Below are 23,462 nucleotides of genomic sequence, written 5' to 3'. Positions count from 1 at the left end.
GTCCCTTCCAACTGAACTACTCTGTTAAAATGTCAGCTGAGTTTTCATACAGTTGCTGTTCCTCTGGTTTTACTTTGTTACCTATATAAGTGGTATATGCCAGTACTAGACAGTATGTGATAGCTCTAGAAAGTAAGTGACTTGGAAGTCAGCCTATTGCATTCTACAGTCTGCAGAGCTTGATGTAAAGACTTTGCCTGTTGATATCTGTGCATCTGTATCTGTTGATACTGTTGGTATCTGTGCTTTCATAGATGAGTAAAGGCTTTAGGCAGGCAGCCCATCTGCAGGCAGCTATAGAGGGCACCTACAGGTTCTTGGGTACCCCAAGTCCTCAGAAAAAAAAAGAGCATCTGCTGCTTCACAAGAAAATGAGCTACTAAGGTGCAAAGAAGAGCTACTGAAGGGATTTCAGTATCTTTATCCATCTGAATTAATCTTTTAACTTCAAAAGCAATTGAGGGTGTTCAGCACCATTCAGAAATGGGCTGACCCAAAAGAAAACTGACTCAAACATTTTAAAGTACCTAAAATTCTATTCTTTCAACTTGCTTTCTCTTGGTACAACAGGAAGTGAAAGAAGGAAAATATCCGTAAGAGTTGCACTTCGGACAAGTCCCTCCTAAGTAAGTGAACTCAAGCTAGAGAACAAAACACCATCACATTTCATATCTTAAGGTAGTTTATTTTCTGTTGTATCTATTTACTGTATAGCAAAATAACACATCTATTTATTTACATTAAATTAATGTCATATTCTTTACATGTCATAATATTTTCATATTTCACTTGTCAGTACCAAATACTCAAAATTCTCTTCCATTGTCCCCATAACCTCTGTATGGTTTCACTTAAAGGTTGTGTGAACAGCATGCTCCTGAACAAGACGATACTGGTAACATTGGAGATAACAGTAAGACTTGCAGTGTTTCATCACAGGCATCTGGGACAATATATAGAAAAACAGTAGAAATATTTATAACATAGAATTATAACGTGTGTTTAAATGAAACCTATAGAAATTGTTTATAAATTATCTGCAGCCATCTAAATCCTGTAGTTTATATAGCACATTCACAGACTTTAAGAGTGTTTCTTTAGTTCAGTTACTTGAAGATTAAATACAGATTTCCTAGCTGGAATGGAACTTTATTACTCCATTCTAGTTCTTATGAATAAAGGTCACACATTAGCATTTCGAGTTTACTGATGTCTCAAAACTCTATTTCTTCAGAGTTTTAAGCACTTAAATTAAAATTCCAACTTCAAGTGCTTTGAAAGGAACAGGAAGGCTCTGTTGATTTCAGAAGCTTTTAGATCGTCACCAATTCGGTTTTAGATCTAGGTTCTTAGAAATAAAAGTTCTTACTGGCTATTAAGGACACTGAGCTTCTTCTGTGTAAAATTCTTTCATTTTTAAATTGTCTAATTTATGAATTGTTATTTTGTTATAACTCATGTTATATTTTATTTTGTTATTTTAATCAGTTAGACTAACTTCGTAAATAAAATTTAGGTAGTATTAGAGCTGGAAAATGCTATATTTGGAGTATTCCTAGCATTCAAGACCCCTATTAGCTTCAGTCATCTTTCTAAGTCAGTGAGGTGATGCTCTTCTCTATATTTTTCTTCTTGTGAGATTGTGCCCATTGCACTGAGCATTTGTTTCCATTAAATAATATTGCAAATATTAATTATGCTTTGTGAATATTCAAAAACATGTTTCTGATCTGTAGGATAGGTATAAATGTGAATAACATTAACTCTAAAGAGCTCTCTATAGTGAATGCTTTACCTCATTGCAGGAGTAAAGATTCTCCTGCTACAAAGAAAACTCCACTGCCTTCATGAGGTTGGCTGCAGCCTTTCTTTCTTTACTGCACTGCCTTTTCTGAACTATGCATACATACAGGCAGAAGTAAATCAGCCCTCAGCAGTCACAGCATTTGCAAGAAGGCCCAGCTTGTAAATCAAGTAAATAAAATTACTTCAAAGCAGAAAAAAGCCCAGAAGATGACCATGTTTGAAAATCCATTTCAATAATAGTCTTGATGGATTCATTTAAACTTACATAAATACAACTCCATCCTATCAAAAAATGTACTCTATCCAAGGGTACAGGTACCATAAGTAGTTGCATGGCCCTTACAATAGCTTCCAGACTGGGACTCTATTCAGAGAACTCTATGTGCATTCTGACACTTATATTCCACAGAAATACAATCATTTCAAATGATACATGCAAAACACTATAATTCAGCCATGAAAATGTAAATATGCTACAAAGAATGATTCAGTTAGAAAAATGACCAGTAATATTAGAAGCAATTCACTGTATTGGGTTTGATTTTAAGATCAAACCATTGCTTTCCCTCAAATGATGAATGTTGCTACGTGTTCATTCTGCTGACTCATAGCAGATGCATATTAGTGGAGAATGATAGATCAAAAGTGTTGTTTTTTTTTCCCATTATGAACTGTGCTATTGTGATAATGGCAAAACAGATTTTTTCCTTAGATATTCACTTGAAATGGAAGTTCGTAAAGTGTCCAGGGAGTTTTCTGTCTTCACAGACTGTGATTTTCTGCACCTTTGTGGGATCAAGTCCTTGTAGAATTCCACTGCCTTCTTCTGGAAGTGTTTCCCAACAATAACGTACAGGACTGGGTTCAAGCAACTGTTGCTATAGGCGCAGTACATTGCCATCTGGGTCACAATATCATTGATTTCTTCAAGGCATTTCAAATTCCCTGCTAGTTGGCAGACTGTGTCGATGAAGGTGCTGATTTGGAATGGAAGCCAGCAAATGACAAACAGCAAGAGCACAGCAAGGACCAGCAAGGTGGCTTTCCTCTCTGTCTGGATTAACTTGAGTTTTTGTAACTTATTACTCTGTAAGGCCTTGGTGATCTGAGCGGTGCAATAGGTAATTACACAGAGTGGGATCATGAAGCCCACAGTATTCAGCAGGCAATTGTTTGCAGGGTGCCAGTAGGGGTTTGGATAATCAAGAAAGCAGGCTGTGATGTTGTACTCTTTGAAATACTGTAAGTTTCGGAACACCATTGTAGGTGAGCATATGAGCAGTGCACACACCCAGATTATAAAGCTGTTCCACTTGGCACAGGCTGTTCGCCGCATCCGTCCCAGAGACATGGTTTTTACCAAGGCCAGATAGCGATCGATGCTCACTAATGTCAGAAAATAAATGCTAGAGTAAGAGTTCATGTAGCTGATTGTGTTGACAGCTTTACAGAGGAACAGGCCAAAAGTCCACTGAAAATTATTAGAAATATTAATGGCCCAGAAAGGTAAAGAACAGACAAACATTAGATCAGCAAATGCCATATTTGCTAGGTAAATTTCAGCCACAGAGCAGCGACTCTTGTGGAAGCACAGGACGATAAGGACAAAGGCATTTTCTATTGTTCCCAGAATAAATATAATCCAAAGGAATCCAGGCTGATAAGTCTGTAGCCATTTCCATGCATCTGGATTAATACATTCATATTCATTCATTTGATGCACACTTGAATTGTTGTGGAAACCTGCTGGACTGATTGTAAACTCCTGTGTGGCCACAACATTGTAAAGTTGCACAGTGTTTTCAGGTGTGATGGTAACCATTTCTGTGCAGAGAAAAAAGAAAAAAAAAGGTAAAATGAGATTGCTAGCTCATTGCTGCAAAAGACAAGAAGAAAAGCTGGCTCTGCTTTTCCCACTGTCTTAAGAATATACTTAGGATTCTCTGGGTTGCTTTTCTGTAGTCACCTTGCTTGCTTGCAGAGGGTTTCACAGAGTAAACTGCCATGGACCGCATGTGTGGAACAATTTTAAGGGTGCAAAGCAACAGCCATCACTGTAATAAGCAGGTTAACTGAAGCTGGCAAAGAACATTTGCTGGCCTTTGTTCACTAGTAAGTGAATAAAATAAAACAGCAAGCTTACTTGTTTTGTTTTCCTTTTCTTCCTTTTTTTTTTTTCTTTTTCTTTCGAATTCTTTGATAAGGGTAATGATTACTTTCTTTTCTTATCTTTGTGTATCAATATTCATAGTCTCCCAAAGTAAGATGCATCACTGTGAGACTCATGCTTTCAGCTGGCATGTCTCTCAACATTTTCTTCCTTCTGTAAAACTAGAACTGATGGAATTCAATAGTGTTTCCTCTCCACACAGCTCCTTATTTTTGTCAAAATCTCCTCTCACAGCAATTTAGTTTGCAGGTCTAGTTTGCACTGAGAATGCAGCAGGAGTGAGGATTAGTGTTCGGAAGCAGTGTGGTTTTGTCAACTCACTGGAATCACCTGCGCATTTCTGTACTTGTGTTACCATCTCCTTCAAATCACAGAAGAGATGAATGGTACAACCTTTGGAAGGGAATCTAGGTTTAGTTGATCCATAGCAGGTGGGTTGACAGATTGGCAAAGATAGTCGCCATCATGTAAGCAAAGACCTTAGGAATTGGACTTGATCCTTATGGATCCCTTCTAACTTGGGATATTCTGATTCTAGTACCTGTCTGCAGTGAAGCTCCAGTGAGTTAATTTGAGTTGTAAGAGCAGAATGTGAAAACCAGGTGCTGTATTGTAAACATTCAGAACAGCATAGGGTCTTATAGGGAATTATTTAAGGACATAAATCTTAAAGATTTATGATTATTTAAACACGTAAAGATACGTGTTTAAATATGTCACTAGCATCAAACAGTTTAATATCCAGAATCCACTTGGAGCTGTTAAAATGTTAGCTGTGGCAATTATTCCTATGTTCCTGAGACTGAATGCCCAAATATAAGAATCCAGGCCTGTATGCATAGTTATCTGAACTAGGTGACAACAATATTGTTTGTTTTATTCCAGGTCTTTAAAATGCCTCTGATAATATTGTGGTTTCATTGGAAGCTTTTCAGATGTATTTTTAACTAAAACATTTTTCTGACTCATCTGGTAACTTGGCAGTGAAAAACATCTATAATTCCTGGAAGGATAAAGTTCTCATTCATGTTCTGGTTACCACACTAGCTGGTTGGTAAAAGTCAATGCTAAGAATGCATGTTGACATTCAGCTCTAAGATGAAGAACTGCTGAAAAATGATGACCGTATTTTGCGTATTCATTTTAATTAAGTACTGTAGTGCTTGGGAATCAAATGCAAAGATCAAGGCTGCATTAAGTATAACAAAAACTCTCTGCCATAAAATTTACAACACAAGTGTCAGGCAGTATAGGTCAACTGGATAAAACAAGTGAGACTGAGAACATAGAGCAAAGCACAGCACTGCTCTGCCAGTCCCTGGGAGGAGCTGCAGGTCGCCATAAGCTTCCTCACAGCCCCCTCTGCTCCGGGTTGAACGAGCCAAGGGGCCGCAGCCGCTTGTTACACATCTTGCCCTCTAGACCTTTAACCCTCTTTGTAGCCCTTTTTCCTGGCACTTCATGCTCTAACAGTGTTTAGGAAGTAAAACGCTAATGGACCAACAGAAGGTCATCTGAGAACAGAAGTTCTGTTGGGCGATGCTGTAAGCAGAAGCTGTTGTTTCTGCCGGGAGCAGGCAGCAGCAAGAATTAAGTGCACTATGAAATTCTTTGAGGTTGAGTATCTGCAGATACTTAATAAGGCATTCATTAGTAATTCAAAGTCATAAAGGCTATGATACTGTTGGCAATTTCTATGCCTCTTTCTCATAATTATGACTAATAGGAAAGCGAGAACCAGGAATTAATTTTACAGCAAACGGAAGCACAAAAACTGCCCACTGGTCGATGATATCTTTCCTTTAATTCACCTTTTAAACGATTGTGCTATAGAAAGACTGAGAATTGTTTAAAATAAGTTACTTCTGTGTCATTGCTGTGGTCTAGGAACAGACTTCAGGACCTAGTTAGAATGTGACCAAGGCTCATGCTGTGTGGCTCCTGGCTTATCTGTCTCCTTGGTCCTTAGCTCAGGCCCTGATGTAAAACATTGTTAGAAATGATGGTGTAAACGGTGTAAAATTTGGTAATCATCATTACATGTCCTACTTAAACAATTGCCTGGGGCTATTCTCTGCAGCACGGGAAAGTCATGTAAACCATGTGCTTACTGAATATGTTATGATTTATGCAACCACAATTTAGAAAAGAGATTGATTTGCCATAGTCTTATCTCAGGCCAGTGAAAATAAGTGTAATCCCCTCACAAAGACACTGTGTGCACAATGCAAAGCAGTTTCAATGTCTCATTTTGGACTGGAAGAAATATCTCAGAACTCAGTTAATAGTGCTAATGGATATGAATGAGTTCCAGAAAAGCTGAGACATTTTCTTCTCCAAATGGAGAAATGCCCATGCTGCATCAAGTGAACGTTTTTCACAATCAGATTTGGGTATCTCTGAAAGTGGTGTTAAACTTTTATTATACTATGCTAAGTATTTGCTCACGTGCTGAGATACAGTGAAAAATAATCTGCAAGAGCACAGGATAAAGCAGAAACTGTTGCCATATGACCTCAACCTTCTTGGCTGCTTGTTTCTCAAGGATTGGGAAACCTAAGTGTAAACTATTATGTAAGTAAGGGTATTGGTGACCAAAAAAGGGGGGAAGAAGACTATCAGTCTTAAATTTAGGCAGAATACTCACTGTTTGTTAGTTTATGAACTTTTTCTTCTTGGTATCCAATTTAATGATGAGATGTTTGAATTACACTTACAAAAAAAAAATAGCATAAACATTCCTTGAGGCAAGACTGTTTAGCCCATGGCAATATTTCCGATTACAAAAGTACTGGAATTACAAGCATGATGTAATATTTCAGGTTCTGAAAGTTTACGCTTTCTCTTATTTGTAAATTATAGCCACATCCTGGTATGATCAAATTGTCCATAAATGACATCACCTAGGATCTTAGGGCTGAAATGAGTCACTGCAGGCCTCCACACTTCCATTTCTAATTTATGGTCTCCTACAATAAACAGCCCTTATTTTGCCCATAAGCAATTGTAGATACAGCTTAAAACTAAACAAGACCTGAGCATCCTTGCAATTATATTTCTACCAATGTCTTCACCCTGAATGCTTGTTGTTGTCCTGTTGCTGTTGTCCTGGGTTTATAGTTTGTCAGCTTTTCACAGACATGAAAAATTTCTCCTTTCCTCTTCTTTTTGGGATCAGGGTTAGCTAACCATTGTCGTGTCACTTTGGAATAAGTGCAAGGAGCCACTACACCACTCTCCCACTGTGTCATACTGTGTCCACGCTCTGCCTCTTAAGACATGCCTATTTCTCTGAGCAGTGTAAGGCTTCTAATCTACCAGAAAGATGAAGGGAGGTTTGATTCAATTTTATTCAAAGCAAACCTTTGAACATTCCCTCCCCCTAGATGATAGAATAAACTCTCTAATCACCACATTCTGTGCTGCCCAGCTCAAGAACTGTTTTGTTCAATGTTTATATATATCCAGGCACTTGGATTGAGGTCTTAGTTATTCTTGGTCTTATTTATTAGCATCAACATAAATGATAGTGATACCACATATTTTTAAAACTGGAAAAGGCTGAAATATAAATATTATTTTTGTATGTTTTGTTTGCTTAGAGAAACAAAATTAAGTCATCTTATACACAAATTACTGCTTCTTATCTTTGTATTACATAAAGAAGGACATAAGTCTACACAAAAGCTTTAAAAAAACTAAAAAAAAAATCAAATCAGTGGTAAGAAGTTGAAACTGGCTTATTGATTTATTCCTTCTGTCTGTTTAAAATGCAAATACAGCAGGAGAGTTTTGTTGCCAGCATCTTCACAGAATCACAGAGTTGTAGTTGTTGGAAGTGATCTCTGGGGAACATCTAGTCTAACCCTGCAGCTCCTGACCTTTAGATACTTATAAACATTGATAATGTCCTCTCTCAGTCTGCTCTTCTCCAGGCCTCTCAGCCTTTCCTCAAAAGGGAGATGCATCAGGCCCATCATCATCTTCGTGGCCCTCCACTGGACTCTCTCCGGAGGTTCCCTGTCTTTTCTTGAAACGAGAAGCACAGAATTGGACACAGTACTTCAGACGTACAGTCTTAGTAGAGGGGGAAGATCACCTCCTTCAACGTGCCGGATGCACTCAGCCACTCTTCCCAGTTTAGAATCATCTGCAAAATTGCTAAAGGTGCACTTTATCTCTTCATGCAGATCACTGATGAAGATATTGATGAACAAGACTGAACCCAGCACCAACCCCTAGGGAACACCACTAGCTACAGGCCTCCAACTAAACTCTCTGCTGCTGATCACAGCTCTCTGAACTATGCCAGTCAGCCAGTTCTCAGTCCACTGTCGAGTTGTCTATCCCACATTTCCTGAGCTTACCCATGAGGATGTATGGAGACAGTGTCTAAAGTCTTGCTGACATCAAGGTACACAACATCCACTGTTCTTCCCTCACCTACCCAGCTGATCATGATGTCACAGAAAGCTACCTGCTACCCCTTGTGAATCCATGCTGACTACTCCTGATAACCTTCTTCTCTTCCATTTGCTTGGTGATGACATCCAGAATAAGCTGCTCCATCACATTCTCAGGGATGGAGGTGAGGCTGGCTAGCCTGTAGTTTCCCAGCTCATCCTTCTTGCCCTTTTTGAAGACTGCAGTGACTTTGGCTTTCCTCTGATCCTCAGGCACCTCTCCTGTTCTCCGTGACCTTTCAAAAATGATAGAATGGTTCAGGCAAACAGGATGGGCAAAGAGGACAGGCAAACAGGGTGTTGGTGTGTCAGGAAGGGCATGGTGCAGGAGTTCATGCAGGCAGGACATTCAGGGAAGATGACAGGCAGCCTGGAATCATTACACCAAAACCATAACATTAGGAGCCTTTTTCTTTTTCTCTTTTTTATTTTTTCATCAGCATATGGCTGATACTCATTTTTCTTCCCATATTAAGTTAATGGAATACATGCACTGAACTTAGAGAAAGAGTATTCAATTAAAATGAAACAGCATGTTTCATTTTGTGGACAAATGCTATTGCAGAAGTCTATTCATGCATCCTGATTGTGTTCCCTGAAATAAAGTGATATATTACTGATGATTACTCAATTTCAGAACTCTTATAAGCTGTTTCAGTAAAGTTTTATTACTTATTTTTGTGTGATTACATAGAATCAATTTATGCCTCTCCTATTCCCTGAAATGACTCTCCCTTGCTGTCACACACCTATTTGGTGGTATATGTGCCTGGGAATTAGGTATCCAGACCCAAAATTCATTTCAGCAATACAGACTCAGAACAAAGGCTTTGTGAAGGCTGGATAGAGCATCCAGCTGAAATCCACACTGAAGTATGTGTGGAATCATCCATAACAGTATTTTGGGTTTATCTGATTTAGGTACTGCCAGTAGGTGGCTCATCATATGTACATGTAGCTTTATACACAATTAGGTGACTACAGAAGAACAGAAAATCTGGGAGGAAAAAAATTAGTTTTGAGTGGCTGCAAATTGAGAAGGGCATTTGCTCACTTCTGAAATATGAGACTTTTGTGATGCGCTTTATTAGAAGAAAGATCAGCTGCAGAAAGAAACAGCAAAACACCCAAGGCCTGACACAGTTTCCAGTCTAAATCTCTGATCCTGTGCAGACCTGAGGCTGTTCCAATCCTATTTATGTTTTGTGAGGATTTGTCCTCCTAAATATCCCTAAAGACAGCTTGGGAAGCCAACTGTCCCTTAGTGGTGCCCAGTAATCTAGGAGCCATGCTTCTTCATGCTGCTATAAAAACTACAATAAATGCGACAGAGGAGCTGTCAGAGCCATAAGAAGAAAAAAAGGCACCTGCCTGACGGATCTACTGTTACTGAAATGAGAGTTTAAGAGATGCTGTAAGTAAGGGTGGTTTTCTGCAGCATGGTGCTTACTAGAAAGTCTGTTTTCTGCTGAGTTAAAGTATTATTTCTGCTTTCTCAAAGGCCTATAATGTTAAAATTACTGACTTAAGAAAATAAGATGTGACAAAACTCCCTCTAACTGCCTTATTTGAGACCATCTGACAGATCATAAATGTTTGCCAGCCAAAGATATGTAAGTTTCAATTTAACACATTTAGAGGGTTTCATTCCAGGACAATTTTTCAGGGGAAAGAGATTTTTATTGTTTCTCAATTAATTATGGGGTTATGACATAACAACTTCAATGCATATCCTTTATCTTCATGCCTGCAGGTCCTGTAGGCCTCAAGAACAGTTGATGGGATAGCCTAAACAGAAGCTTTTTGGCAAGAACTGAAAGACGTGTCATAAGATCAAGACCATCTTCTGTGATGGGTCTTATTTTTGGAATTTGTTGTTCACAAAAACACGGGAAAGACATTTTCTTTATGATTTCTGTTCTTTCTCTTTTAGGCTTATTTTCAAAGCTGCTCACTCAACTTTTTTCTCAACTTTCACTGTTACAAAAATCATTCTTGTCATCTGTCCCCAGTATATTACCTTTCTTGTTTCCATCCAGACAAAGAGCAATGGGATTGGTTGTTTCCCTCTCATAGGTCTTAGCAAGCATTTGACTTGTGTCCTTGTCCAAATATAAAAAATGTATAATTATGTGGCCACTGCGAAATGTACTCTGAAAGTTACTCAGAATATCCTTTTTAACTTTGCTTTACTGAGAATGTATTCGTTATTTTGGAGAGGCAGAAGGAGCGCCTGAATAATTCTTAAAATGTTTCTTACCTTCAGTTTCACAATGAAGATATTTATTCTCTCCGTTTACCGTCTCAATGACTCATTTCTAATTTCCACTCTTTGTATAAAGTAATCTTTACTTGGCTTTAGCTCACATGATATTGTAGATCAGCAGATACTTCCTGTGGCAATGCTGGCACAGCAGTTCCTGTTCTTCATTCTCCTCTGCTGTTCCTTTCCACCCTATGGCTACTCTCACAATTACTGTTCAGATTTATGAGGCTTCTGTTGAACCAGATTGAGGAACTTGACTGGGACAAAAATAACCTTGTAGAAGGAAAGGCCTTTTAATGAGAATCAAGTCACCAGTTTGTTAGAAAATTAAGGCAGTGAACAAAAAATGAAGTTTTTACTTCTTAAAAGAGGAGTTTAGAGTGTGTAAACTTGAAGCACACCATGGAACAGCAGCCATTATACTGCAGTTACCATTAAGGGTCAATTATGTTAGATAAAAAAGGAAAAATACGTATTCTGTTAAAGCAATTATCTCAATAACAATGGGTCTAAAGAGGCTTTTATTCTTTCCCATGGGTGGGATGTGAAGGCACACATTTTCAATACTTGCTCTTGTAATCAACTAAAGAAAGATGTGGTAAGAACAGAAGCCCAATCCAGTGTGATAAAGCACTTTACATATTACTTTTTCCAAATTGATATCTTAAAAGGAGTCACAATACTAGTATTTTTATATTATGCTTTTCCTGAAAAATCCCATACTTTTCATCTCCAAATAACTTGGGATGCTATTTTTCAGTGCTTTCTAAATCCTATTCAATAAGTCCAATAATTCTGATAGAATATGGTATCTGTGTGTAAAATAACTACAACTGAGATAGTGAATGGCAGAACAAAATGGCTAGACTTCTGTAAGAGCTGGTAGGAAGAGGAAAATCTGAACTGAATCAGTGGGAAGGGTAACTGTGTATGGAAAAGGGCCAATCTCGCTATGAAATCTATGTAGATTTGGGTTAGGGTTACATAGATTTGGTCTAGAGATAGCGGTGGTGTTCATCCCCTGATTTGTTACTACCTATTTTAGAAACGGTTCTACTAAAAGTAGAATGTGCTCCAAATGATTCGAATGGCACCTTAGTTTGAAGTTGCTGCCATTCTGAAAGTACTTTTTTGTTACTATAGTTTTATTTAATCTGAAATGAGAAATTGTCATTTCTAACATTACAATCTGGCCTAAAATCAAAAGAACAAGATCTTCAAGATTCTCCAGCCATTACTCAGTTTTAACTTTATCATCCTCAGAAGTTTTAAAGTACAAAAGGATGAAACCTTGAGTAACATGATCTTACCAAACGACTGGCCCAGACTATGGCAAGAAGTTAGACTTCCTTGATGCCTTCCAACTTGGATTATCCTAAGATTCTTAGCTTGTGCTTCTTGTACTAATAATTGAATTTCCATTTGAATTTAGCCAACAAACAGAAGCAGAATGTCAAAAAAGTAAAGCTCACTGAGCATCCTTAGGAAGCTATGGACGTTTTGTGGAAAGTAACATATGAACTGGCTTTTGCTAAAGAAGCTTTTTGCTAATATCTGGACAGAGCTATGGCTCTTCAAAGTCAGGAAAGTAAGTAGAGATAAGCTGACTTTAACTGACAGGGTTTACAGTGAGGGTAGAAGGGAGCCTGGATGCCTAGGTTGAGGGGTGATGCTGTGGGCTGATGTGTGCCCACTCACATCTTTTTATGGGCTGTTTTGTGATGCAGTGGACTGTTCGAGTCCTGTTTCAAATGTGTGTTATCTGTGTAGTATTAAAGTATGTACTGTTAAATTTGCCTTTCAGATATTTATTTGCCTTCGCTTATCTCTTTAGGTGATCAAAGGGAGAAATGCAGAGAAGGGGAGATTTATAAGACTTTAGGAAAGACATTAAGTCAATATAGCACTGGAGATGCATAAGATAAAAAAAAAAATAGTTATTTTGAAGAACAGCAGCAGCCAAGTGTTTGGGAGGCCATTCAAGTGCTTCAGTACAGGTATTTTGGAATGAATATGAGATAGGGCCTCTGAGAAATATGTGCTTCTGGAGCCATGCAAGATACCTTGGAGTTCTTGAAATAACTCCAGACACTGCTGGTGACCTTTGCCATATGATATTACTACAAAGTGGCAAATTTTGAGGCTAAGCAGAGCATTATAGGGACTATAAAATAGAGCATTCTGGCTATAAGATGCAAAATTACAGCAAAAGAAGAGAAGGAAAAGTCTCCTGGGAATTAGCCTGTTAAAACAGTTCAGGTTTTAAGAGCTGAAAAAGAGAAGCTGCTGATTTCTTGTGGAAAAAATGATTGAAACATAAAGTTATGCTTAACAACAAAATATACTTAAAATATGAAAAATAGTTTTCTGTATTTGAAATGAGTAAGTTTGATGTGGTTCTCAGTGTATTGGACTTTGGACTAGTCCAAAGTCCAATAAGTCTTGTTTTGAAAGACAATTAGTCTTGTTTTGAAAGAAAATTCCTGCTGCTTGTCTTTTGGGACACTAGGAATGCTATATAAAGCTCTGCGGTATCTTGGCAACAGTTAAAGCAGATGAGCTAGAGGCAAAGGTTTTTGTTTTTACTTTTATGTGATTTCTCTGGAAAAAAAGGTACATATGGGCAAAATAACAGGAAAAATAAACCAAACCTGCCTTCATATACTTATTTTTACTTGGCTGAAAAACAGGAAAACTCTGACGAAGCATAGCAAGTTGCATAAATTTCTTGGTATCTTCTCTACCATGTACAGTGGGAATATCCTGAAGAAAGCACTGGACATTATGAATGCAGCAATTGAGGTGGAATAGTAAGAGGAAAAAAACTGTAAATTCTGAAGTATTTTTGCTTCCAGGAAGGCGAAGCAACTGATTCTCCTTTACTTGCTTTGCTGTAGTGGAGGCACAGAAGTGTTGCTCAGCAGCTTAGGAAACTCCACTTCAGGCTCCCTCATTGATGAGCATGTGAATGTCCTCTTCAAGTCTACATTACTTGTAGACATTACACTTCTTTGGCCCTGTTTAAGCCAAAGGAAAGCCATTCCTTTCTCCTAACAGCTCTTTTTCCTGAGTATGGCTCTAAGTTCTTGTGACTAGGTAAAATGTGAAGGTCTAATGGCCAAATAATGTTTATTCATGCTGCTTCCTTTGTGCACTATTTAATGTTGAGATTTGCCTTTCAAATGAATGGCTCTGTGCCCTGAAAGTACTTTGCTTCTAGCTTCTAGGGAACATTTTAACAGCCATTTAGGCAAAAAAGCAGATTTGCCTCCAGTGCCTCCAATTACAATTATGTTTACATAGTTACTAATGGCATTTGCAATAATGCAGCATTTTCTGCATGACTCTCACAACTATGACTTTCGAGAAAAGGCTAAGTATCTCCAGTAGATTTTACTTTTGAGTTGATCAGGCTTTACTACATTTTTACAACACACTGTGCTGCTGCAACTAAGATTTCATCATCAGATACAGACAGTTATCCTCGCCAGCATGCTGTGGGGTCTGAGCATGCAGATATCTGAAGGTATCACACTCAGCATATGTCTTTTCTAGAAGCTAGAAATAACAAAATGCCTTTGGTTCACTTAATGTCTCCCAAAAAAGCATACAATATATGGACATCCTCATCAATAAAGGTAGAGTTTCCAAACATCAAATTGGGCTCAGACTACAGAATAGGCTGGAAAGTATGATTAACTATATAATGGTTGATTTTCTTTTCCATTTTGTACTCTCTGCAAACCAAGCATCAGACAGTTCCCTTGTCAAGGAGAAAGAACTCTGTAAGTTTTTTCAATTCAGTGATAAACTTCAGAAAGTCATTTTGTCTTGCTCTTCCTGGGTCAAACTTGCCCACCTCTGCTGTTACCTGAGCAGCCATGGCAGTCATTTCATATTATTTTTTTGTCTCTGTTCCTGCCTTAGCCAATGTACGAGGCATTTGCAATTGGAAAAAGTAAGTTTTTAGATAACAGAATATAAATTACCACATTGAGTACATTGCAGAGGAAAGCTCAAAACTATATATATACTTAAAATATGTGTGTGAGAGAGAGAGAGAATAACTACAGTGAACCTCACACTACATTGCAGTTATTTTGAAAGTCAGCACTGATAAAATTGTTACACACCCAAACATAGTTTGTTTTCCTGCTGAAAACATAGCAGAACACCAATGGCAATTTTTATGTGGAAGTGTATGATATTTCTATGGAAATGCAGAATGAAGCATTCAAATAAATGTTGACAAGTATTTGGTGATTAACTAGATTGTACAAGCAGTCATGCGTTTTTCAACACTGTGTGGTCTGCAAGGCTCAGGATACTTCTTCAGCTGAGGACTGGTGTGATGTACAACACCAATATACAACAACGAGCGTTTGGATTATGATCTTATTTTTGCCTTTTCATTCTTCGCCAGTGTTCTGAAATTAAACTGAGTGCTAATTTATTGCCCTCTGTTGTTAGCAGCAGGAGATGTCAGAGACTTTGGAACCTGATAGAGAAAATCTGTTTTTCACTCTGTGACCACAGTTTTTGAGCACCGGTGATTGCCAAAACTTGTCTATCTGCTCTTTTGATATTATGAGTTCCAAAACAAAAACGTAGTGAGGATTTTGTTTGAAAGGTTCTTTTTTGAATACATACCACAGCCCCGTCAGAGAATTCTTGTACCCACAGCTAGCAAGAGAGATCCTTCTAAGCTTGTGCAGTCAAATGGTGTTGGGTTGTCACTGGGCAGCTATGTGGTATGACATGAGATCAGAAGTACTGTCCTGTCTGTACAGTGGTAAAATTAATGGATCACATCTTTCCATACCTCATTCTTTACTGCAGCTCTGTATGAAATGTTTTACTACATGTCAGAGGAGGCAAATTTTCTTTTTCTATTAAAAGGACAACCAATTTTTTTCTTGAGAAAAAAAAAATTGAAAGAATTTTTTTTTTTTTTCCACAAGTGAGTTGGGAAAACATAACAGGAAAGATTTTGGAGATGTAGTTTCTGATTCTGAACAATGAAGGAGCTACAGACAAGTAGCTCATGGCTCAGTATAAGACCTGATCTCTGTGGCCATCCAAATTATTATCTTTACAAAGTGAAGCAACTCCAAAAAAAAAAAACATTGAGAATGAAAGTGGCCAACTAACTGTAGTATCCACCAGGCGCTTGCTTTAGAAGGAAGATGCCTCATTCAAAATTCTTAATTCTGTGGTGCCCATTCCTGGACAGATTTCCCCTGAACAAGTGCACATGCTTTGGTTTCTTGCTGCTACAAAAAAAAATTCAAGATCCTTTCATTCCAGATGGGAATTTCTTCCTTTTGCCCCTCCCAACTTTTATGTGAAACAGAATTTCTACCTTCTGACCAGCTTAGTTAATTTTGAAAAACATTCTAATTTAGGTTAATCACATCCTGTTTGAACTCAGGTACCTCCAATTTTGCAGACACTGTAGCATATAAAGCTCTCTGTGGCATGCAGCAGCTCTCTGCAGCAGGCAGAAAAGTCTCGTGGCAGGCCAGGAACAGATGGAGAGGAAATGAGGGGATGCGAGTTCTGGAAGAGAACATAACACTGTTAAAGAAAACACTGGAGAAATATTACTAATTGGAAGGAAGGAACACTGGAAAGAAGGCGAGAAGGGAAATAGGGGCTTAATCTCTCAAGAGAGAAAAGGGCTTGAAAGCAAAAAATGAATGAATAAGAATTTCTGCTTGAGTCAAATATACACCAAATTAATAAGAGTTTTTACCTGGGATTTCTATTCAAAATGTTATAATACCTGTTTTTTTTTATACAAGTGCAGAAGAATGAAATTCCCAGTGTCTAGCACAAGACCATGTTCATGGTTTGGATGTCAACTGGTAGACCAAGTCTATTATGGAAGGAAACAAATTGCTGTCTTGCATTTCTGAAAAAGACTGACATTTCCAAAATATTGCAGGAAACGCCTTCCCGAAACTGACTCTACTTTGTTACTTCTCCTTCCTTTTAATTCTGGGAAACACATCTCTTGGCTATGAGAAGACTTTTGAATGAAAAAAAGGGTTTCTTAGAGAAATGATGTAAGTAGAATATGAGAGCACGCAATCCATACCTCATGCAACATGTCTCTACCTGTGTTTTTACAAGCACATTTGTTATAAATTCAGATCTAGTGTGAATAATATCCCCTCCATTCACAATTTGCCTACTTGTCAGATTTGTTATGTAGGCTTAACCAGGCTGGAATAGCATCACTTTGAAAATGAACTTGCAGCTCACCAAGAAAACAAACAAACAAACTAACTAAAGCACTATTTAAGAAGCTCTCAAATTTTAAACCAGCACCCTTCTTCAGTAAACTGCCAGTAGGTTTTTTCATTATGTAATTATTTTACTTGCTGCAAATCTCTATCAAGAATGGTTTTTAAGAAGATAAGAGTTTTTATTAATTTATCTGCTCATGAGGGTTACTCCCAGATTCTCATTACTTGGATATTTCAGCATTAACTATAATAAAGAAAATATAATACTTGCCTAAGCAAAGGAGAAAAAATAAACAAACATACAAGTGTTAATCATAATAGATGGATACATAACAAATGAATGACAATATATATATAATTTTTTGCAGCAAGTTAAAATGTGGGGACCAGGAACTAAGTGTTGGAGTCAGAAAGCCTGAGATGTGTTGCCCCATTTCAGAGGATGGCATGGAAATGTGTACAGGAGAGCTGGGTGGGTATAGTGATTTTGTAGAGGAGCATGCATTTTACTTCTCTGACAAAATGCTAATAACCTCTGTGCATGTGTTTATCTATATTTCCATGATTGCATAGAGAGAAAAGAGAGAACATTCCCACAAAAAACAAAGATTTAATGATCACTTTTAGTTCCACAAACCATTTGCCTGCTGCTTTGCTGTTTACTTTGGGAAAAATGGTTTGTGATTTTCAGTGCCCAGTTCTGGAAGGGGCAGGCAGCGCAAAACCTGTAGTATGATGCTATTACCATCCTGTCTGTTAAATTGGGACCTGGTGCTTCAGTGGTAATCAATGTGCAAGAGCCCTGCAAGAATACAAGCAGGTTTTGCCTCAAAGAGCCTATAGTCTAAGCAGAAGCCAAATGTAATAGAAAGAGTGAAGAATATAACCCATTTTAGGGAAAGAGTGCTGGAGAATATAAGAGCCAAACTTAGTGACAACGTTTTCAATATTTCCATCCTCCTGCATGGAGCCAGGATTTGGATTCAATGATCCTTGTGGGTCCCTCAAACTTGGGGTATTCTGTGATTCTGAATTTAAGGATCAGGTCCCACCTTTGAATTATGAAAGCCTCACAGCTGCTTGCAGCAAAGCTCAGGAGACCTGAAGAACTGCTCTCAGCTTACTGGCCTGCCTGGTGTCTGCAAGCAGTTTACTGCGCGACCTTCGTGCCCTGTGACCCCAGAGCAGCAGTCTTTTGAGTAGTCAGCTGGCAGATCATACAGCTGCAAGGAAAAAAGCCCTTCCAGGGTCATGGGGATGCAGCTCCCAAATAACTTGCAGGAAGACTGCAGGAGGAAAACCCTCTTTAGCCAATTCTGCCTCTGTGCATGCACATGTAGATCCTGTTAATATCAAAATGACCTTGAGCTCTAACCACAGCTTGCTCTCCTTATTGCTGAGTTTATTGCAGATAATGAGTGTGAGAAATGGATTTCTGCATTTAGGAAGCTCCACTCTCTGGTAATTCAAGAGCTTGAAGCCTGGCTTTGTTTGCAACACCCTCATCATGCTGGCATACCTGAGTGTGCAAGGCTTAGCACTGGAGGGTCTGCAAACCTGAAAGTTCTTCATTATTTGCAGATATCACAAAGACAAGCCCAGAGCTGCTGAATCAATGTGAAGAGTTGATATCCAGGGGAGGTAAGTATAGCACAGCAGCAAAAAGAAGTAAAATCCACCACTTCAGCATATTTGCAGAGTTCTGAAGCAGTTTGTAATGGATCTGATTTTCCACAATGTCTGAATGCTGTTATCATCAGAGGGCTGCTTATCATCAGAATGGAGACAGCTTGCTTTCAGTAGGCAACTTTGTTCCTTGTGTTATTTTTCCTTTTCTTTATGGTCTCTGTTCCCTTGTGTCTGTTCTCTGGTGTCTAGCTAGGGCTTGCAGTGAGGTACTAAACTAGGGTCAATGTTCTTCAGCCTCACTATGGTAGTACTGCTTCTAAGTGAATGGTGTATCACCCCTGGTGGTGGTGGTGATAGCTAGCAGGTGTAACTGTGGGAAGACAGAAGCCCGCAGTGTCTGTATTTAGTGTTCTTGTTGCATTGCTTATCTTCTGTGTTTTCTTGCTGTGGTTGTACCCACCGTCTTCAGGCTGCCACACCACAGAGATGCCCTCTCCTCCCTCCAATACTGATTTAGAGTTCTCACTCTTCCCTTACAAGAGCCCTTAATGGGGAGCTGGATCAGAGGGCTCCAGTTTGAACAGGGTTTGGTGTGAAACTGTACTCTGAGCCTGTACCATGTTATAGAATCAGCGAATGGAATAGGTTGGAAGAGACATCAAAGACAATTCAATTCCACCCCTTGCCATGGGCTGGCTGCTCTCCACCAGATCAGGGCCCAGGGCTCCATCCAACCTGGTCATGAACACCTCTGGAGATGGGATACCCACAGCCTCTCTGGTCATCTTGTGTCACTGCCCCAGTCCTCTGTGTAACAATTTTATTTCTAACAACTAACTTAAATCTCCCTGCTTTCAGTTTAAAACCATTCCTTCTGTTCTTGTAAAGTTAGTCTCTTCTTATTATATGCTCTCTTCAAGTACTGGAAGGCTGCAATGAAGTCTCCTTGGAGCCTTTTCTTCTCCAAACTAAGTCCAACTTTTCAAAGTTTTTACACAAGAGAGGTTCTCCAGCCCTTTGATCATCCTTGTAGCTGTCCTCTGGACCTACACCAAGAACTCCATGTTTTCTTTGTGCTGGGGACCCCAGGCCTGGACACAGTACTACAAACAGGTCTTCACATGGGCAGAGCGGGAGACAATCCCCTCCTTTGCCTTTCTACCACCCCTGTTTTGATATGCCCAGGATACAATTGGCTTTCAACGCAGCAAGCACATACTGCTGGCTCATACTTTTCTATTTGATCATTGTGATTTCAGACCAGTCTCTATTGGACAAACCAAACCCCTTCTCTATACAGTGCTCACCAAGGCATGTCTTCTTCCTTAGCTGTGCTAGGAGAGGGGTTCATCCAGCTTTCTGTTCTCAAAAGGTGAAGATATATGTGGCAATCTCACTTTAAAGCATTACTGCCTCACCTCTCCCTCGTCTGCCCCACTGCTGTTACCAATGCAGTCCTGTAGGTTGTGACTCTTTTGCAGATGTCACAAGAACTGAAACGGTATCACCAGCTCAGGAAATAGATTCACTTCAAGAAAAGTCACTTGTTTAACCTTTCCCTGATCAGAAATGCTGTACAACAGCACAAGGAGAAGAAACAGAAAAGCAACTGCACTGCAGATCCATTGTGCAAGGAGAAGCTGGAGGCTTCAGGTATCTGCACCCAAAGTCACACCAGCTGTAGAGCATCGGCTAAGAATGGCTTCTGCCTCCACAAACAGTGCTAACTGTTTGTTAGCAGTCTCACATCTGCTGAGCAGGAGCACACGTTTCATGTGTGCGTGTGTTAAATTTGAAGTATGCGAGAAGGAAGAGAGACCAATGTTTAGATAAGGCAGGGGAAATCCAAGAGTGGAGGAAGGGTTCTAAAAACTATTGGTGACAAAAGAACAAGCCTGGCTTATGCGTAGCTTTTAAAGAAAAATCAGGTTTTAAGTGGCATTTTGACAGAAGATATTTATTCTCTCTCTTTCTCTTTTAAATTTCATATTGATTAACATTGCTAATGAGCTCAGGTGTACATTTATGGCTGACTTAGTTACAGGGACGGAATGTATTTGTTTTGAAAGCAAAACTCTGTTCATTATTCCTGGATTTGCAGTAAGATTTTTTTTTTCCTACTCTTCCTTTTCTATTCCTACTTTTTCTACCGTGAAAACAGTGGGGTTTGGGTTTCTAAAAGCCTTTTGCCTCCTTCTTTCCAGGAAGAAATACATTATCTAAAACTGCCTGTTCCTAAGCACTGAATTTTAGCTTCTTGATAACTAACAGGCTAAAATTCTTCCCAATTCGTCTTGTGTTCTATCTGGAAAAGAACTTTAAACGTGGTAACACTTGCTCTGAGAATACAGCTCTGAGATTTTTTTTTTTTGCCTACAGTAGATATGATATCTTTAATTTGAGAAGCTCTAACTCGAGAGGAAAGGCTGGGCTTTTCTGCTGGGTTGGCAGAACAAAATGTTCAGGTAACTCTGACTTACTCACTTAATCTTGTTCTAGCATGTACAGGGCTCAGTGGAAAACCTGACAGAAGTGTTCTGGAGATGTCTCTGCTCTGGCTATCCCATCATCTTTATTAACTTAGGTACACTTATCTCTTCTCTTTATGTTTGTTCTCTTCAGACTGAAAAGACAGATACATTTAGAAGTTTCTGAATGATTCTGAAGTGTAAAGATGCTTCTCTTCAATGAGAATTCCTCAGTGAATTTCCAGGAAAAAAAAAGCAGAAAAGGTTGTAACCGTATGACAGATATTACACAATATCCTGATAATTCAGATTTAGAGATTCTGCTATAAAAAGAAATATACTATTTTCTAGCTCTGTTCAAGCTTTTCTAAGAAAATATATACAACTGCTAAAGATAAAAACACATTCTAATCTTAGGAGATGGCATCTGTATGATTACACACGACGTATCAAAACCAAGGATTCTAATGATAAACTTTGAACTATTTTGGCTGCACAACTATTTTGTTATTACTGTTACTATACACAGCCTACTGCCTACAATACTGAGTAATGGAAAATGAATAGCATATATTTCAACATTTGGTCCTTTTTTTATACCATTCTAATTACAATTCCAGTTCTAAGCTGTTTATAAGCATCTTATAAATCTTGCTTTCACTGTATTTTTTTCATTTTAATATAAATATCAGAAGTAAATCAATAAAGTTGTTCAAAGGTGAACTGAAACCTTTCTTTGTTACACAAGAAGCAACTCAGAAGGTTTAGTCTTTGCCATTCAGTCAGTACAGATGAGACAGGTCAGCAGCATAAGGTACAAGCAAATCCACACTGTGGCACAAAGTTGACAATCAAAACAATAAACAGTGAGAAAACACCGAGGGCACACAGAAAGAATTGTCAGTGCCTTTTCCCTGGTTCTTGTTAGGTAAGTTCTCAGCTGAAAATGAAGTTAGCTGCTTGTACTTTCTGTTCTTTCATAGCTAAAACAAATGGAACACACTGAGTGCCCTCCAGACAGATCATTTTCCTCACGTAGCCCATACCCGACAGTCCCTGTGTCTTTGGCATCCTGAGTACACTGAAATAAAGCTTTTTTTTGCTGTAAATGTTTCACCTCTGCAAAATCTGCCAACCTAGCACGCTGCATCAGTGATAATTATTTTCTTCCTCTGTTCCTGGAATGTTAATGATGCCAGTTCTTTTCTAATTAAGCTAGAAACATATTAAGAATTCAAGAAGCAGCTTCGAAAAGGTAACAAACTACTGAATTTAAATAATGACAACTTTTCATATGAAAAAGAAGTGAAAGCACGTACCTTGACTGCAAATTTGCTACTGAGGAAGTACAAACAAGTGAGTGCAACACTTCTCAGTGAGCAGCCATGCTCCGTCTGTTGTATGAATGAGTGTAACTTCTGATTTTCTGCCCCTCCCTGAACAGAGCAGACTCATCCCTCCGTTAATGACATCATATTCCTGGACTTTCTGCTGTACTATATTTCATTCCAGGAGTGCAGCTTGTTTGCTGTAACCAGCATGAGACCACTTGTATTTGACTAGGGGTGGTAAACAGTACAAATCAAGTTGAAGTAATGACATCCCACAGAGCGTGTATGAAACAGCCATGTTTGTTTGCAAAGAGCCTCAAACATGTACATGTGTGAGCATACACACATACAACCTCAATCCTGATTTCAGGTGATGGTGTATTTTATTTTTAACTGCTGATAGACTTAACCAAGAGCTAAACAAGCTAGTTTCTTGCAAGATTCAAATCTTTAAAACTGAAAATAACATTTGTGATCTTACATTCTTCTTTTTCATGGGAAGAAATTTAGTGTTTATATTTCTCAAAAACAAAAAGCATTGCTCTTCCTCAGCAGAAATCTCTATTTGTACTCAGTTAGCTGTGAATAGAAATTCCAAGTACCATTTAAAGTTTTAAGGGTTACCAGAATTTCTTCTAAACTTTGGAAGAAACGTCTGTAGGAAACAGTCATACACAGAGAGAAGAGTCTTTTTCCTTTGACAGTGACTTTTATTCTGAATTTGAGATCACAGCAGAGCTGATTTTTTTGTGTTTGTTAGGCATAACTGTTTTTCTTCTATTTATATAAGAAAACTGAAGCCTGAAATGGCAGCCAGGGTTGCAGAATTTCATACAAAGAATACATCTTCATTCAGAGGAAAAATTAACAGAGAACAGTCTGCTCCCTGTGTTTCACACATATAACTAATTCTGAAAGTAAATGATTTAAGAAAAAAACTCACAGCTAATTATAGCCTATGTGGTCTATTTTGTGATTGATTTTATCTATCAAAGTATTTGGCCCCTACTCTCCACTTCTTCATTTATTGTTTTAGAATAACACCCATACTTCTCCCAGCAGGACTAAATGCTTTGAT

At 38.5% G+C, this 23,462-nt stretch overlaps 1 protein-coding gene across 7 annotated transcripts; it reads right to left on the bottom strand.

Annotated features, from left to right (window-relative positions):
* Positions 1-664: 664 nt before the first annotated feature.
* On the bottom strand, positions 665-22,633 carry BDKRB2 (bradykinin receptor B2). Of its 7 annotated transcripts, none has more exons than XM_052694675.1 (4): positions 22,373-22,583; positions 16,141-16,264; positions 6,624-6,688; positions 665-3,630 (listed from the first exon to the last, which is right to left on the bottom strand). In XM_052694675.1, exon 4 carries the CDS (start codon positions 3,626-3,628, stop codon positions 2,483-2,485), a length of 1,146 nt encoding a protein of 381 aa, XP_052550635.1. In that variant the 5' UTR covers positions 3,629-3,630; positions 6,624-6,688; positions 16,141-16,264; positions 22,373-22,583; the 3' UTR covers positions 665-2,482. The 7 variants fall into 7 exon arrangements, 5 of the variants coding, with proteins under 5 accessions (XP_052550635.1, XP_052550637.1, XP_052550634.1 ...); XM_052694677.1 differs by lacking the exon at positions 6,624-6,688 and adding an exon at positions 21,066-21,208 and having other exon boundaries at positions 16,141-16,282; positions 22,373-22,582; XM_052694674.1 differs by lacking the exon at positions 6,624-6,688 and adding an exon at positions 21,066-21,208 and having other exon boundaries at positions 22,373-22,582.
* Positions 22,634-23,462: the final 829 nt, after the last annotated feature.

This window comes from Tympanuchus pallidicinctus, unplaced genomic scaffold, assembly GCF_026119805.1.
Source record: "Tympanuchus pallidicinctus isolate F22 unplaced genomic scaffold, pur_lepc_1.0 scaffold3, whole genome shotgun sequence".
NCBI classification, from domain to species: Eukaryota; Metazoa; Chordata; class Aves; order Galliformes; family Phasianidae; genus Tympanuchus; species Tympanuchus pallidicinctus.
The sequence above is the reverse complement of the archived record's forward strand: the minus strand, read 5'-3'. Positions and strand labels throughout refer to the sequence as shown.